Source organism: Rhinoraja longicauda, chromosome 4 (genome assembly GCF_053455715.1).
Source record: "Rhinoraja longicauda isolate Sanriku21f chromosome 4, sRhiLon1.1, whole genome shotgun sequence".
Lineage (NCBI taxonomy): Eukaryota > Metazoa > Chordata > Chondrichthyes > Rajiformes > Arhynchobatidae > Rhinoraja > Rhinoraja longicauda.
This window is the reverse complement of record NC_135956.1, coordinates 70323698-70340366: the sequence shown is the minus strand read 5'-3', so window position 1 is coordinate 70340366 and position 16669 is coordinate 70323698. Positions and strand designations below refer to the sequence as shown.

Below are 16669 nucleotides of genomic sequence, written 5' to 3'. Positions count from 1 at the left end.
ACGTTTCGGGTCGAGACCCTTCTTCAGGTCTGAAGAAGAGTCTCGACCCGAAACGTCACCCATTCCTTCTCTCCCGAGATGCTGCCTGACCTGCTGAATTACTCCAGCATTTTGTGAATAGATAGATCAGCCATGATTGAATGGTGGAATAGACTTGATGGGCCGGATGGCCTAATTCTGCTCCTAGAACTTATGAACATTTGACAGGTACATGGCTAGGAAAGATTTAGAAGGATATTGACCAAATGCAGGCCGGTGGGACTAGTGTGGGTGAGGCATCTTGGTTGGCATAGATGAGTTGGGCCGAAGGGCCTGTTTCCGTGTTGAATGACTCCATGACTCTAAGGGTCCTTGGTGATGGGGGAGAAGAATCAGTTGTGTTCTGGAATCAAAATGTGATGAATGGTTTGATCTTTATCTGTTCCCAATCCAAATCGATGAGCAGACTTGGGGAAGTGTTACTCCTGGACTAACTGCACCAACTTGGTGGTCTTTTTCACTGATTTATACATCCCGCTGTTTGATTTACCAGTGGTGACGTTTTTCTTGATGGCCTGTTTATTGACGAGGCTGGGATCCACCACCTCTCCCCAGCCTGACCCAGCGATGGATGCGTGTCCCTGGGATTCAGGAACCAGCCCGATGAACATGTCCTGCACCCCCCCCGACTCCACCTTAGCCAGACTTGTCACCACGCTGGTGTTGTGCGAGACCAAGTGACCGGCCGACGGGTCAGCAGCCACTCGCTGGGCGCCTCCCGAGCCCACGCGAACGGACCGCATCGCCACCACGTTCTTCTGCACGGTGGGGATAGTCGAGGAGTGAACGGCCCCTTGAAACTGCCCCGCGCTGTGGTCAACAGCCCGTCGTTGAGCCACAGTGGGGTCAGAACTGGCGGACACCCTCTGGAATCCCTCGTGCCCAGATGCGACGCCGCTCCAGTCGTGGGCAACCAGGAGGTCTTCCTTGCTGGGCTCAATCGTGGTGGTCACAACGTAGCATTTCTTCACGGACAATGGGTCGGCGGCAGGCTGGACCACTTCTCTCGTTACGCTGGACCACGCTACCTCCTCCCCCACAGCCTCCTCCTGTTGGGGCAGGGGTCGCGGGGGGGCCTCCAGCTGCCAGCTGGCAGAGGTGACCACCTCTGCGGTCTCGCCGCCCGACAATCGGCCGCTGCAGATCCCAGCCAGAGCCTTGAACTTCAGGTCCAAGTTGTTCAAGAAGGAGTCATCGAAAGGGGCTTCCTCCACAAGGCTGCAGCACTCCAGTGAACCATCGTTGCTGTTGGAGCCTTCATTGTGAAAAACCAGCAGAGAATCGCTGGAGGCCTGACGGGCCCAATCTTGGTCAACAACGAGTAGCTTCTAAAATAAAACACAGGTGGGATAAAAAGACATTACCAAATCTTGCACCAAGCAGTTTAGTTTAGCTTAGAGAACGTACATGGCATGGTTAACAAGTTTGCAGAGGACACTGAAGCAGGTGGTATTGTTGAACCTGAAGATGGTGTTCAGGGCGGCACGATGGCGCAGTGGTAGAGTTGCTGTCTTACAGCAAATGCAGCACCGGAGACTCAGGTTCGATCCTGACTACGGGCGCCGTCTGTACGGAGTTTGTTACGTTCTCCCCGTGGGTTTTCTCCGAGATCTTCGGTTTCCTCCCACACTCCAAAGACGTACAGGTTTGTAGGTTAATTGGCTGGGCAAATGTAAAAATTGTCCCTAGTGGGTGAAGGATAGTGTTAATGTGCGGGGATCGCTGGGCAGCGCGGACGCGGTGGGCCGAAGGGCCTGTTTCTGCGCTGTATCTCTAAATCTCTAATATTGCAGCAGCATCTTGATCGGTTGGACCGGTGGGCTGAGTAATGGTTGATGGAATTTAATACAGAGAAATGTGAGTGAGGTGTTGCATTTTAGGAAGTCTAACACGGGCAAGACCTATACTGTGAATGGTAGGGGAGTGTTGAAGAGCAGAGGGATCTAGGTGTGCAGGTACATAGTTTCTTGAAAGTGGCTTCACAGGTCCATCGGGTGGTCAAAATGGCTTTCGGTGCATTGACCTTCATCAGTCAGAGTATTGAGTACGGAAGTTGGGAGGTCATGTTGCAGTTGTATAAGGTGAGGCCACATTTAGAGAACTGTTCAGTTTTGGTCACCATGTTATAGAAATGATGTTGTCAAGCTAGAAAGGGTGCAGGGAAGATTTACGAGCATGTTGACAGGACTCAAGCACGTGAGGTATAGGGAGTGGTTGAGCAGGCTGGGACTCTATTCCTTGGAGCGCAGGAAGATAAGGGGGTGATCTTATAGAGGTGTACAAAATCATGCGAGGAATAGATCGATAAACGCACAGAGTCGCTTGCTGAGTAGGGAAATCAACAACCAGAGGGCATAGGATTAAGGTGAGGGGGGAAAGATTTAATAGGGACCTGAAGGGTGACTTTTTTTTTTACACAAAGGATGGTGGGTGTACGGAACGAGCTGCCAGAGGAGGTAGTTGAGGCAGGTACAATCACAACGTTTAAGAAACACTGTATGGTTAGGATAGGGACAAAATGGTGGGATAGGTAGGACTAGTGTAGATGGCCTAGTGTAGATGGCCCTAGTGTAATGGTGGGATAGGTGGGACTAGTGTAGATGGCCTAGTGTAGATGGCCCTAGTGTAATGGTGGGATAGGTGGGACTAGTGTAGGTGGGACTAGTGTAGATGGCCCTAGTGTAGATGGCCCTAGTGTAATGGTGGGATAGGTGGGACTAGTGTAGATGGCCCTAGTGTAGATGGCCCTAGTGTAATGGTGGGATAGGTGGGACTAGTGTAGATGGCCCTAGTGTAGATGGCCCTAGTGTAATGGTGGGATAGGTGGGACTAATGTAGATGGGACAGGTTGGTCGTTTGGGGCTAGTTGGGCCGATGGGCCTGTTTTCATGCTATACGACTCTTTGACTATATTAGAGATATCGCATGGAAACAGTCCCTTCTGCCCACCGAGACCGTGCCGACCAATGATCACAAGTTCGGTCCTACACTCGAGGGACAATTTACAAAAGCAATAAACCTACAAACCTGCATGTCTTTGGAATATTAGATGAAACAGGAGCACCCGGAAAAAACCCACCACTCACAGGTGGAACATACAAATTTTGTACAAACAGTAGCTATAGTCAGGATTGAACAAGGGTCTCTAGTGCCGTGAGGCAGCAACTCTACCGCTGTACCGCCCCACCTGCAAAGTCATTTCATTCACAAGTTCATTAGATCTAGGAGCAGAATTAGGCCATTCAGCCCATCAAGTCTACTCCACCACTCAATCATGGTTGATCTATCTTTCCCTCTCAACCCCAATCTCCTGCCTTCTCCCTGTAACCCCTGACACCTTTACTAATGAAGAATCTGTCAATCTCCATCTTAAAATACCTATTGATGGCCTCCACAGCGTTTGTGGCAATGAATACCACAGATTCACCACCCACTGACTAAAGAAATCCCTCCTTTGTAAAGGTGCGTCCTTTTATTCTGAGGCTGTGCCCTCTGGTTCTAGACTCTCCCACTAGTGGAAACATCCTCTCTTCATCCACTCTATTGAGGCCGTTCAATATTCGGTAAGTTTCAATGAGGTCCCCCCTCATCCTTCTAATCTCAGTGGGGGGAGTCTTCTCCCATTGGCCAGGGAAGGTTTCTGTCACATACCTGATCGATGTATTGGTTCACGTATGCCTTGAGTTGACCGCGAGTCACGCTGATGGCTTCTGCCTCCCCGCCAAGGATCCAGGGTTGGTATTGACCGCGATACACTGACGATCTGCCCTGGCCGTGGATGGGCATGGAAAGGCCCACGCCCAACCTCGCCTCTTCTCCCATGGACCCTCCGGTCCGGTCATAGACGCTGGTCCTTTCAGTCTTGCTCTCAGTGATATGAGCGCTGCTGGATCCTACCGCTCCTCCGACCCGAGATGGCTCAGCGATCCACACCCCAGGTAGCTCAGTCATCTCGTGTTCACCCTGACGAGGTATCAGTGGCAACATCTGCATCGGGAAGAATGGCTCCGGTCACTGTTCCCTCTCAGGTTTATTTTAGTTTAGTCAAGAGATACAGCGCCAAAACAGGCCCTTCAGCCCACTGAGTCCGCGCCACCCACCAATCACCCCGTACACTAGGGCACCAGTAAATGGGGGATTAGGGGAAGGCACCAGTCGATGGGGAACTCTACTGCTGCGCCACTGTGCAGATCGGATAGAATGTCAAGCAAAAGCTTTTCAGTGCACCTTTGTACACGTGGACCAAAAGCGCAAACAGAGTGACCGTTCCCTCTTCGGCGCCCCCTTCCTGCAGTCAAGATGCGGCACTCCCTTCCCACCTCCCCCTCCTCGCAGCACCGGTGCGGCGCTCCCTCCTCACAACCCCTCCCGGTGTAAGGACATGACCCTCCCTCACTACCCTTCCCGATTGATCTCGCGGTGCGGCGCTCCCTCACCGCCCCTCCCGGTGCCATGCTGTGGCATTCCCTCACCGCCACTCCCTGTGTAAGGGCATGACCCTCCCTCACTATCCATCCTGAGTGATCTCGCGGCTTAAGGGCGAGACCCTCCCTCGCTATCCTCCCTGAGCGATCCCGTGCACCCTGACCTCCCCTCCCGGTGTCGGCATGCTGGTCACTGCGGGAGGTCGAACGTATTATTGACAAAGTTGGCCGAATTTTAATTTGATAATTGATTTGTTTGTAAACTGCCGACACAGGCAGCTTTTGATTTGATCGCGTTACTACTTTGCAGGTTTGTTTTTGTTTTGGAATAAATTATTTGTGTAAAAAAAAAGGTGTCGCGGTGCAGAACGGAATAGTTGGTGACAAACCGTATCTACTTGGCCTCCTCCCTCAAAGTCACTTTGTCCCAGGGTACCGAGACCACCGTCTTTCTCAGCGAGTACAAGGCCTTTCGTCCTGCCCAGTCCACCACCACTACACTGGCAGAACAGCAGCAGCAGCAGAGGGAGCACTGAGGAGAGCAATGCCAAAGGCTGAGCAAAGGTTAACATTTCTAAACACTTCTAAACACATCAAGAAGCTCGGTCAGCTTACGGCCCAACGGTATGAATATTGATTTCTCCAACTTTCCCTCTCTCTCTCCCTGTCCCTCCCCCACCCCCGTTCTCCGAGTAATTTCACCGTCACCCTGATTAATTTTATTGTTTGTATGCCCCGTTGTCTCCTTCCCCTCAGCCAACAAAGAACCATTGTACATTTCATTGATCACCGTCTGCTTTGATCTGTCATTTTCACACCTGACACTTCCATATCTCTAGTTTCCCTCTCCACTGACTCTCAGTCTGAAGAAGGGCCTCGACCCAAAACTCATTCTCTGCCTCAGAAGGCAGTGGAGGCCAATTCTCTGAATGCATTCAAGAGAGAGCTAGAGAGAGCTCTTAAGGATAGCGGAGTCAGGGGGTATGGGGAGAAGGCAGGAACGGGGAACTGATTGAGAATAATCAGCCATGATCACATTGAATGGCAGTGCTGGCTCAAAGGGCCGAATGGCCTCCTCCTGCACCTATTGTCTATTGTCTTCAGAGATGCTGCCTGTCCCACTAAGTTACTCCAGTATTTTGTGTCTTAGTTTAAGAAAAAGACACAGTGCAAATCAAAAGCTCCTCACTGTGCTTTGGTACGCATGACAATAATAAATCCAAATCTACACCTAAAAACGCACAGCGATGGAAGCCTGTAACAAGTTAGTCAGCGAGGATGTTGCCAGGACTCGAGGACATGAGCTTCCGGAGGAGGTTGGGCTAGGCTGCGACTTTATTCCTTGGAGCACAGAAGGATGAGGGGTGATCTGACAGAGGTGTCCAAGATTATGAGAGGAATAGATAGGCTGAATGTACAATCTTTTGCCCAGAGTAGGGGAATTAACAGGCAGAGGACATAGGTTTAAGGTGAGAAGGGAAAGATTTAATAGGACTCTATGACAAAGGCCAAAGATGAAGTTCATAAATGGGAGGAGCAGAATTAGGCCACTCAGCCAATCAAGTCTTCTCCGCTGTTCAATCATGGCTGATCTATCTTTCAACCCCATTCTCCTGCCTTAATTAACTTGCAACCAGAAACATTAACTGTTAAACAAGGGAGCCCATTGTTCAAAGCTTACGTAGCAACAGCAACAGAGTGAAGATTATCAGGGCGATGGCAGAACTCCCCAGAACGGCCTTCGACTGGATCAATCTTTCCGCCGAGCAATGGTTGGCACCAAGACATTCGGAGACCCTGACATCAAGGTTGACGATGTGGCCGTTCCCATCGTTGTCCTCCACCCAAACCGGCACGGTGAACAGTCCAGGGTACAAATCTTGTTGTGGGACCAGTTCCATGCTGGTTGCTTGAACAAAGAATTAAAAACAAAACAATGTGAGTGTTGGTGGCTTGTGTCAGCATAAACCGAGAGCCTGAAGAAGGGTCTTGACCTGAAACGTCACCCTATCCATGTTCTCCAGAGATGCAGCCTGAGCAACAGAGTTACTCCAGTATTTGTGTCTGTTCTTGCAAACCAGCATCTGCAGTTCCTTGTTTCAGCACAAAAACCCGTTTACTTTAGTTTAGAGATACAGCGCGGAAGCAGGCCCTCCGGCCCACCGAGTCCACGCCGACCAGCGATCCCCGCAGACTCACACTATCCTACAGACACGAGGGACAATTTACGTTTATACCGAGCCAATTAACCTACAAACCTGCACGTCTTTGGAGTGTGGGAGGAAACCGGAGCATCCGGAGAAAACGCACGCAGGTCACGGGGAGAACGTACAAACTCCATACAGACAGCACCCATGGTCGGGATTGAACCCGGGTCTCTGGCGCTGTCAGGCAGCAACTCTACCGCTGCACCACCGTGTGTACTTTGAATGTAAATAAATCTGATGTTGCTTTCTCTCTGAGGTCTCACCGTCCGTGCGTCCTAGCTTCCACATTTTGTTGGACTGTACGTCGAAATGGAACGGTACTCCAAATGGCGGCTCATCGGGATCAGACGCAGCCAGTCTCAAATACCTTGCAGAACTGCAAATGCATGGTTGCGTGTTCTCGAAGCTGGGAGTGTGGTCGTTGACATCATTTACATTTATCACAATGGTTCCAGTGCTGGTGCCGAAGCCGTAACCTGTGGCAGAGAGAGAAGGTCTTGTTACTGGTTACCATGAGTAGAGGAGTTGGGACCTTATCCCATCCAACGTAGATAGGACATCTGGGTCGGCATGGGCAAGATGGGCTGAAGGGCTGGTATCCATGCTGTATGACTCTATGACGGGAATCCCAAAAGTTATGTTACAGTTGCACAAGACATTGCTGGGGCCACACTTAGAATATTGCGTTCAGTTTTGGTCACCCTGCAAAAGGATGTCATAAAGCTGGTATTAATCAGGCTTTTAAACACTGCAACTTCCAAATAAGCTCTGAACTATAGACCTGGGGGCATTGGTTTAGTCTTTGTGCAGTATTATTGTTTGATTTATGCGTGTGTATGCCTGCATGCATGTATGAGTATATGTGTATGCATGCGTATATACAAACAGTATATACACACACACATATATATATATATAGTATGTATATTTTCATATATATATATATACAAACACGCACATGCATATATATATATACACACATAAATATGAAAAAATATAATATAATAAATACAATATAATAAATGAAAAGGTTCAGTGTGTATATATGTATATATATTTTATAAACTTTTATTTAATTATATTGTTTACCCAGTACTATTTTTACATATTCTATTGTGCTGCTGCAAGTTTGTATGTTTTCCCTGTGACCGTGTGGGTTTTCTCTAGGTGCTCCGGTTTCCTCCCACACTCCAAATACATACAGGGTTGTAGATTAATTGACTTTGGTAAGTTTGTTAGCGTAAGGGTTGACCGCTGGTTGGCGTAGACTTGGTGAGCTGACCGTGGCCTGTTTCTGCGCTGCATGTCTGAACTCTCAAGATGGGGCATGAGCGTGGTTGGCTTGAGCTGTATCTCTAAAGTCTAAAGACTGTATCTCGCTGCACGTGACAATAATACGTGTGGCGGCGCCTAACGGCTGCGGCTCGCTGGCAGTCTGTTTGTCTTTTTTCCTTTTTTGTTTGTGTGTTGGTGTTGGGATGGTTTTTGTTTTTAGCTGTGTATGTGTGGGGGGGGGGGGGGGGGGGTGGGGTGGGGTGGGGGAAACCTTTCTTTTTTTAGGTCTCTTCCTCGGGGCGCGGCTCAGCCGCGGGGCCTTCCATCGCCCGGCGCGGCTCGGCCGCTGGACTTAACATCGCCGGCGCGGCTCGGCCGCGGGACCTAACATCGCCCGGTACGGCCGCGGGACGTTTCAGCGCCCGATGCGGCTCGGCCGTGGGGACTTCCATCCCCTTGCGGGGGCTGTGCGGGCCGGTCGCCTCGGTAGGGGTCGAGCTGTCTGTCCGTGGGCGTGGGGGGGAAGAGAGTGGAAGTTTTGTTGCCCTCCATCACAGTGAGGGGGTGTTTGGAGTCACTGTGATGGATGTTTGTGTTGGGGTCGTGTGTCCTGTGTTCTTTTCTTTTTTGTTGTGTTCTGTGACTGCTGGAAATGTAATCTCGTTCGGTATCTCGGTATCGAATGACAATAAAGCTCTGTATCTGTACGTGACAATAATAAACTAAACGGACCGAACTTGTGCCCGCTGCATTTCATTTACTCACGCTCCTGCGTGATGGCCAGAACTGTGGCAGTGTACGTCCCATTGATCACATACTCAGACTCGCGATCAGGCACGCCGTCAAACGTAACCTCTCCGGTGTCCTCGTCGATTATCAACCAGTTAGCCTTCTCACTATCCTTCGCGTACCTATTGGAGAAGCGGGCAGTACACACATCAGCACTTTGCGTTTAACAAATTAAACAGAGGATTACAAGGACGGAGACACAAACTGGAGGAACAGTGCCTCATATTCCGGAGTGGCTGATTACAACCTAATGGTATGAACATTGAATTCTCCAATAAAGTAGAAACCCCCCACCTAAACCCCCCTCTCTTTCCTGTGCCTCTCCCTCCCCCACAGTGCACACCTACCTCTCCCATTATCCCACCAGTTATCTTGCTCATCTCCCATCCCTAACCTCCTCACGCCCTCATGTCCTAATTCTGCTGCCTTATGATTTCCCTATTATCGCCCTCCCTCCCCCCCGTTTTCTTCCATCCCTCCACATCCCTCCCTCTGGCTTTATATTTCACTCCTCCTCTTCTCTCCTTATCTGACACCTCCTGTTTACCTCCACCCATCGAACATCACCACCCCCTCACCTGTGTCCATCTATCACTTGCCTGGAAAAAGAAAGGCACCAAGTGATGGTGTACCTCAGCAGATCAGGCAGCATCTCTGGAGAACATGGACAGGTGATGTTTCGGGTCGGGACCCTTCTTCAGACTACCCTGTTCACCTTCTCCAGAGATGCTGCCTCACCTTATGAGTTACTCCAGCCATTTTGTGTCTTTTTGTTTGTAAACCAGCATCTGCAGTTCCTTGTTCCAATAACTTTCTAGGCTTTGTCCCGGGGGCTTCACCTTTCTCCCCCTCCCTCCCACTACAAACTAGAGGGACACAAGGAACTAGAGTCTTGTGTACAACACAAAATGTTGGAGTATCTCAGTGGGTCAGGCAACATTCTTGGAGAACATGGATAGGTGAACCATCTTTACTTAAGACTTTGGAGATACAGCGTGGAAACAGGCCCTTTAGCCCACCGTGTCCACGCCGACCAGCAATCACCCCGTACACTAGCACTATCCTGCACACTGGGGACAATTTTAATGATTTTTACCAAAGACAATTAACCTACAAACGTGTACGTCTTTGGAGTGTGTGAGGAAACCGGAGCATCCGGGGTAAACCAATGTGGTCACAGGGAGGATGTACAGACAGCATCTGTATTCAGGATCGAACGAGGGTCACTGGCGCCGTGAGGCAGCAACTCTGCCGCTGAGCCACCGTGCCCCCCTGAAGAAGGGTCCCGACCAGAAACGTCGCCTGTTCATTCCCTCCACAGAAGCTGCCTGACCGTCCCAACTCCACCAGCACTTTGTGTTTCGATTAATAGGATGTTGATTTCCTTACTTTGTGCTTTTACTCGTTTCTCCAGTGTCTGCACTAACTGCTGTGTAAATACCAAGGACCTGGGTCATCCTCGTGGTTGTGCTGGTTTCGGTAATTGTCACCTCCAATTTGCTGGGGTTAAACACAAAGCCTTCTGCCACATTTTGTATGAGGACGTTTATATCAAAGGGTTGCGGTATCACGGCCGTATTCACTGTGTGGTGATATGCTGCCTTATTGGAAACTCGAACAACCAAATGCACCTTTTCCATTTCTTCATAGTTGAACTCCTGGGTCAGGGAAAGGAAGAAATAACTCCCAGTGTAAAACAGTAAACAGCAAAGGGTACTACTGTATCAAGAGATATAACACACGTTAACTGACTTTGTTGCAAAGTTGCTTAAGTTCATAAGTTTATAGGTGCAGAATTAGGCCATTCCACCCATCAAGTGGGGCATCATCGCGGTGGTGTAGCGGTAAAGTCACTGCCACGCAGCGCCAGAGACCCGAGTTTGATCCCGACTACGGGTGCAGGCTCACGGAGGTTGTACATTCTCCCCGTGACCTGTCACAGGGAGAACGTGCAAACTCCACACACAGACAGCACCCGAGGTCAGGATTGAATCTGCAGTACGTCTCTGGTGCTGTGAAGCAGCAGCTCTACCGCTGTGCCACTGTGCCGCCACTTACATTCTCCGAAGGTGGTGATACAGGTAGATAGGGTGGCATCCTTACCTTCTGGACAATCAGAATTCCTTCATTGGTTTGATTATTCATGTCAATCCTGAAGTGTCCATTTTCATTGCCCTCGATGATTTCAAAGTGACCCAACCAGTTATCCGTGAACTCCAGATCCGCGTCCTGTACTTTCATGTGGAGGGCTTCAAAATATTTCCTATTTTCTTCCACAGTTACCTCATACTGAAGTGGAGAACAAGATTAGATATATCCGGGGACATTGCGGAAAACCAGAGAGGAAATTGCGGGAGCCCTGGTTGAAATTTACGAGTCGTCCTTAAATACTGGTATTCAAATGTTGTGCCTCTTTTCAAGAAGGGTTGCAGGGAATCTGCTGGGAACTATAGGCCAGTGAGCTTAACATCTTGGTTGGAAAATTACTAGAGAGCATTCTGAGGGATAGGATATGCAGGCACAGAAACAGAAACAGCCTGTCTCCTCTTTTCCTTCTTTTGGTCCGTGTTTACGTATGTTTTTAGTATACCTTTAGTTTTTGTATTATGTGGGGGTGGGAAACTCTCTTTCCTCGACGGAGATGCGACTTTTTCATCGTATCTCCGTCTGCACTGCGGCTTTAACATCGTGGAGCTGGCGGTCCCTTTGTTCGGGATCGACTGCGGGAGCTCCAACCGCAGGAGCTTCGACCGCCCCAATTACGGGAGCTTCGATCGCCCCGATGCGAGAGCTTCGACCGCCCCGACTGCGGAAGTTCCAATTGCCCCGACCGCGGGAGAAAAAAAGGTACAAGTTATTTGCCTTCCACAACTGTGGGAAATGTGAGGTCGCCGAAAAAACAAGATGGACGTGCTGTCTGCACTGGTGCAGACTCGGAGTGAGTGCCGTGATCTCAGTGTTTGCGGGTACATGGCTCCAGGAGGACATCCCGGAGTCTAGTGCGAGTGTGGACGGCTTTCTGACTGTTCGGGCGGGCAGTGACTGCAGAGAGAGTGACAGCGGTCGGTACAACTCTGGTCACATCACGGTGACGGACCGTGTGTGTGGCCCGGATATTGAACTGATGGCCGTGGGTCTCTGCTTATGCTATGTGCCCTAGGGATCCATTGTGGTGGCTGTTTATGTCTATTTTTGATTTTTATGTGGTCATCTACCTTGTTGCTTTTTTGTATGACTTGGCAAATCAAATTCCTTGCATGCTTACATACTTGGCTTATAAATTAATTACAAATTAATTACAAATTAATTACAAATTAGACGGACAAGGGCTGATTAGGGTTAGTTAGCAGGGATTTGTACGTGGGAGGTCGTGTCTCACAAATCTGATTGAGTTTTTCGAAGACGTGACCAAAAAGGTTGATGAAGGCAGAGCTGCAGATGTTGTATACATGGACTTCAGCAAAGCATTCAACAAGGTGCCGCATGTTAAGCTGCTCTGGAAGTTAGATCACATGGTATTCAAGGAGAGATAACTGAATGGATAGAAAATTGGCCCAATGGAAGGAAGCAGAGGGTGATGGTGGAAGGTTGCTTCTCGGACTGGAGGCCTCTGACTAGTGGTGTGCCTCAGGGTTCGGTGCTGGGCCTGTTACTGCTTGTCGTCTATATTAATGATTTGGATGGGAACATACAGGGCAAGATTAGCAACTTTGCTGATGATACAAAAGTGAGTGGTTTTGCAGATAGTGAAGACGGTTGTGAAAGATTGCAGCAGGATCTGGATAGATTGGCCAGGTGGGCTGAGGAATGGTTGATGGAATTTAACACAGAGAAATGTGAGGTGTTGCATTTTGGGAAGTCTAACATGGGCAGGACCTACACAGTGAATGGTAGGGCACTGGGGAGTGTTGTAGAACAGAGGGATCTAGGAGTGCAGGTGCATGGTTCCTTTAAGGTGGAGTCACAGGTAGATAGGGTGGTCAAAAAGGCATTTAGCAAATTGGCTTTTTCATCAGTCAGAGTATTGAGGATCGATGTTGGGAGTTCAGGTTACAATTGTGTAAGACGTTGGTGAGGCCGCCTTTTAGATTATTGTGTTCAGTTCTGGGCACCATGTTATAGGGAGGAAGTTGTGAAGCTGGAAAGGATACAGAGAAAATGTATGAGGCCGGTGCCAGGACTAGAGGGGGTGAGCTACAGGGAGAGGTTGAGTATACTGGGACTCTATTCCTTGGAGCGGAGGAGGATGAGGGGTGATCTTATAGAGTCTAAAATCATGAAAGGGAATAGATTGGGTAGATGCAGAGTCTCCTGCCCAGAGTGGGGGAATCGAGGACAAGAGGGCAAAGGTTCAAGGTGAAGGGGAAAAGATTTAATTGGAATCTGAGGGGTAACTTTTTTCACACAAAGGGTGGTGGGTGTATGGAACAAGCTGCCAGAGGAGGTAGTTGAGGCAGGGACTATCCCAACATTTAAGAAACAGTTAGACAGGTACATGGATAGAACATATATGGAGGGATATGGGCCAAAACGTGGGCAGGTGGGACAAGTGTAGCTGGGACAGTCGGCCGGTGTGGTCAAGTTGGGCTGAAGGGCCTGTTTCCACACGATGACTCTATTTGTTTAATTAAGTTTTTGCTACTCCGTGGTGCTTTAGAGCCAGGGGAGGGGTATATTATCATTCCATTATCACGTGACCTCAGTTAGTCCAAAAAACCGGATAATCCAAAAAGGCTCTGGAACCGAGGGTGCCAGAAAATTGATGTTCAACCCGTACAGTCTTTTCGCTAACTGGATAGCACGCAGCAAAATAATTTTCTCGGCCCATGTGCCAATAACAAATTAAACTCAACTAAACAAAACAATTTCAGTTGATTAATATAATTCTTAATTATTATATTAACAATATTGCCTGGGGACAGAACCTTACCGTATGTTTCTCCACAGTAGGAACGTTGTCATTGACATCCAAAATCTTCACCTGCAAGGTCGCACTTGTGTGTAACCCTTGAATATTCCCAGCCCTATCACGAGCTTCAACAATCATGGTGTAGAAATCTTGCGTCTGAAGAAAGCAGAAACAGCAGGAAAGGTCATTAGCCGAGAGCAAGAGGGGCTGTCGGAGAGTGAGGGGGGGCATCGGAGAGTGAGGGGGGCCGTCTGAGAGCGAGGGGGGCCAACCGGTAGCAACCAGGCAAAGAACTTCACTGTACCTCAATTTACAGAGGGCCAATGAACCTACAAACCTGAAGATAGACACAAAATGCTGGAGTAACTCAGCGGGTCAAGGCAGCATCTCAGGAGAAAAGAGGTAGGTGAAGAAGGGTCTCGACCTGAAACCAATTCCTCTTCTCCAGAGATGCTGTCTGACCCGCTGAGTTACTCCAGCACTTGGTATCCATCTTTGGTGTAAACCGGCATCTTCAGATCCTTCCTACACAACCAACAAACCTGCACGTCTTTGGGATGTGGGAGGAAACTGGAGCACCCAGAGGAAACCCACTTGGTCACAGGGAGAACGTGCAAACTCCACAAAGGCAGCACTCGAGGTCAGGATTGAACCTGGGGCTCGGGCTCTGTGAGGCAGCGGCTCAACCAGCTGAGCTATTGTGCCGCCCCAATTAGTAGGATTAGGGTAAATGAGGGTTTAAAGGTCAGTTTAGACTCAGTGGACCCAAGGGCCTGTTTCTCCATTCTATTTGTCTCCAGTATGGTAACACAAAAGTACTTTCACAAACCTCCCTGTCCAGTTGGGGATCTGTTACTCTGATCTCTCCAGTTAATGTGGAAGAAAAAATTTGACTCATTTTGTTCACCACGACTCTGTAATGAATTATGGCATTTTCACCAATATCTTTATCCGTTGCATTTATCCGTATGACTGGGGTACCTGGAAGGCAAAAAGAACATTAACATCCATGAACTAGAGTTTAATCCCTCATGTCCTTGAGTATAGAAGTTGGGAGGACATGTTTTGTTTAGTTTAGTTTAATTTATTGTCAAGCGTGCTGAGGTACAGTGAAAAGATTCTGTTGCGTGCTAACCAGTCAGTGGAAAGACATGACTACAATCGAGCCATTCACAGTGTACAGATACATGATAATGGGAATAATATGAATGTTTAGTGCAAGATAAAGTCCAGCAAAGTCCGATTAAAGATACAGTTACAATTACAGTTAAAATTACAGTTATACAAGACATTGGTGAGGCCACACAAAGTATTATGTTCAGTTTTGGTCACCCTGTTGTTAAGCTGGAAAGGGCGCAGAGGAGGTTTACACGGATGTTGCCAGGATTCGAGGGCCTGAGCTATAGGGAGAGGCTGAGCGTGCTAGGACTTTATTCCTTGGAGCACAGGAGGATGAGGGGTGATCTTATGGAGGTGTAAAAAAATCATGAGAGGGATTAGGTAGGTAAATGAGTCTTTTACCCCGAGTAGGGGAGTCGAGAACCAGAGCACATAGGTTTAAAGTGAGGGGGGAAAGATTTAATAGGAACTTGAGGGGTAACTTTTCTTTTTTACACAAAGGGGGTAGGTGGATGGAATGAGCTGTTGGAGGAGGTAATTGAGGCAGGTACTATCATAATGTTTAAGAGACATTTATACTAAGATAGGTTCGATTTAGGGATATGGGTACAACACAGGCAGGTGGGATTAGTGTAGATGGGGCATGTTGGTCGGTGTGGGCAAGTTGGGTCAAAGGACCTGTTTCAGCGTTGTATGAATCTATGACTCTATGTAATACTTTTAAGCTTGAGTTTATCATTGTCATGCATACTGAGGTAGAGTGAAAAGCTTTGTTTTCCATGCTATCCAATTAGACAAAATAATACTACACATATATACAATCAAGTCAAACTCCAGCATGAATGTGCTCGATGGTTGGCATGGACTCGGTGGGCCGAAGGACCTGTTTTTAATCCGTATCTTTCTTTAGATTTGGGTTTTTATTTAGTTTACATGGTACAATATTTACAGATTCTGTTGTGATGCTGCAAGTAAGAATTTCATTGTTCTAATTGGGACTTTGTTTTGCGTGCTATCCTATCAGATAAAATAATACTATGCATAAACTCAATCAAATGAAACTCATGTACAATAGGTGGAGCCAGAAACGGCACAAAGTGCTGGAGTAACTCAGCGGGTCAGGCAGCATCTCTGGAGAACATGGATAGGTGATGTTTCGGGTTGGGACCCTTCTTCAGACTGATTGTAGTGGGTGGGTGGGGGGGGGGGGGGGGGGGGGGGAGAGAAAGCTGGAAAATAGATGGGAGAAAGCTCTTGGGAAAAAACATTTTGACTTTCTACCCTATCTATACCTCTCGTAATCTAATATACTTCTATCAAGTCTCACCTGATTGGGGATGAAAAGGCAAATAATATTTCAAACAAGATATACTCGAAAAACAAAACCACTCACCAATGAAACTCAGCTCTTCAACACTCCCAAAAAAGATTTCTTGGGTGAATATTGGAGGGTTATCATTGATGTCGATCACTTTAACAACGAGTTTAATTGGTTTTTCCACTGGATTCCCAGATACATCCAAAGCTTTTCCTATCAGCTGTAAATTTATATAACATAGTAATCGGATAAAGATTCACCACATTTTGTTGCACTGCATCATCAGAGACCCACACCACCATGGCCACGCTCTCATTTCACCCCTGCCATCGGGAAGAAGATACAGGAGCCTGAAAACTGTAGCGTTCAGGAACAGTTTCTTCCCTGCAACCATCAGGTTATTAAACACTACAACCTCCAAATAAGCTCTGAAGTACATAGACATGGGGGTTGGGGTTGGGGGGGGGGGTGTGTGTGTGTGTGTGTGTGTGTGTGTGTGTGTGTGTGTGTGTGTGTGTGTGTGTGCGTGCATACGTATACATATATATATGTGATCTTATAGAGGTGTATAAAATCATGTGAGGAATAG

General features: G+C 48.3%; 1 protein-coding gene across 1 annotated transcript in view; it reads right to left on the bottom strand.

The window, feature by feature from the left end:
• Positions 1–458: 458 nt before the first annotated feature.
• LOC144593035 (desmoglein-2-like) overlaps positions 459–16669 on the bottom strand; it is a 39714-nt gene continuing 23503 nt past the window's right edge. Inside the window, exons 6-16 of the mRNA XM_078398447.1 lie at positions 16156–16300; positions 14473–14624; positions 13665–13799; positions 10838–11023; positions 10124–10392; positions 8711–8856; positions 6934–7146; positions 6145–6372; positions 4853–4995; positions 3691–4026; positions 459–1367 (exon numbers count right to left, since the gene is read on the bottom strand). Of these exons, the coding sequence (XP_078254573.1) occupies positions 459–1367; positions 3691–4026; positions 4853–4995; positions 6145–6372; positions 6934–7146; positions 8711–8856; positions 10124–10392; positions 10838–11023; positions 13665–13799; positions 14473–14624; positions 16156–16300 (2862 nt within the window). The remainder of the gene's footprint in view (positions 1368–3690; positions 4027–4852; positions 4996–6144; positions 6373–6933; positions 7147–8710; positions 8857–10123; positions 10393–10837; positions 11024–13664; positions 13800–14472; positions 14625–16155; positions 16301–16669) is intronic.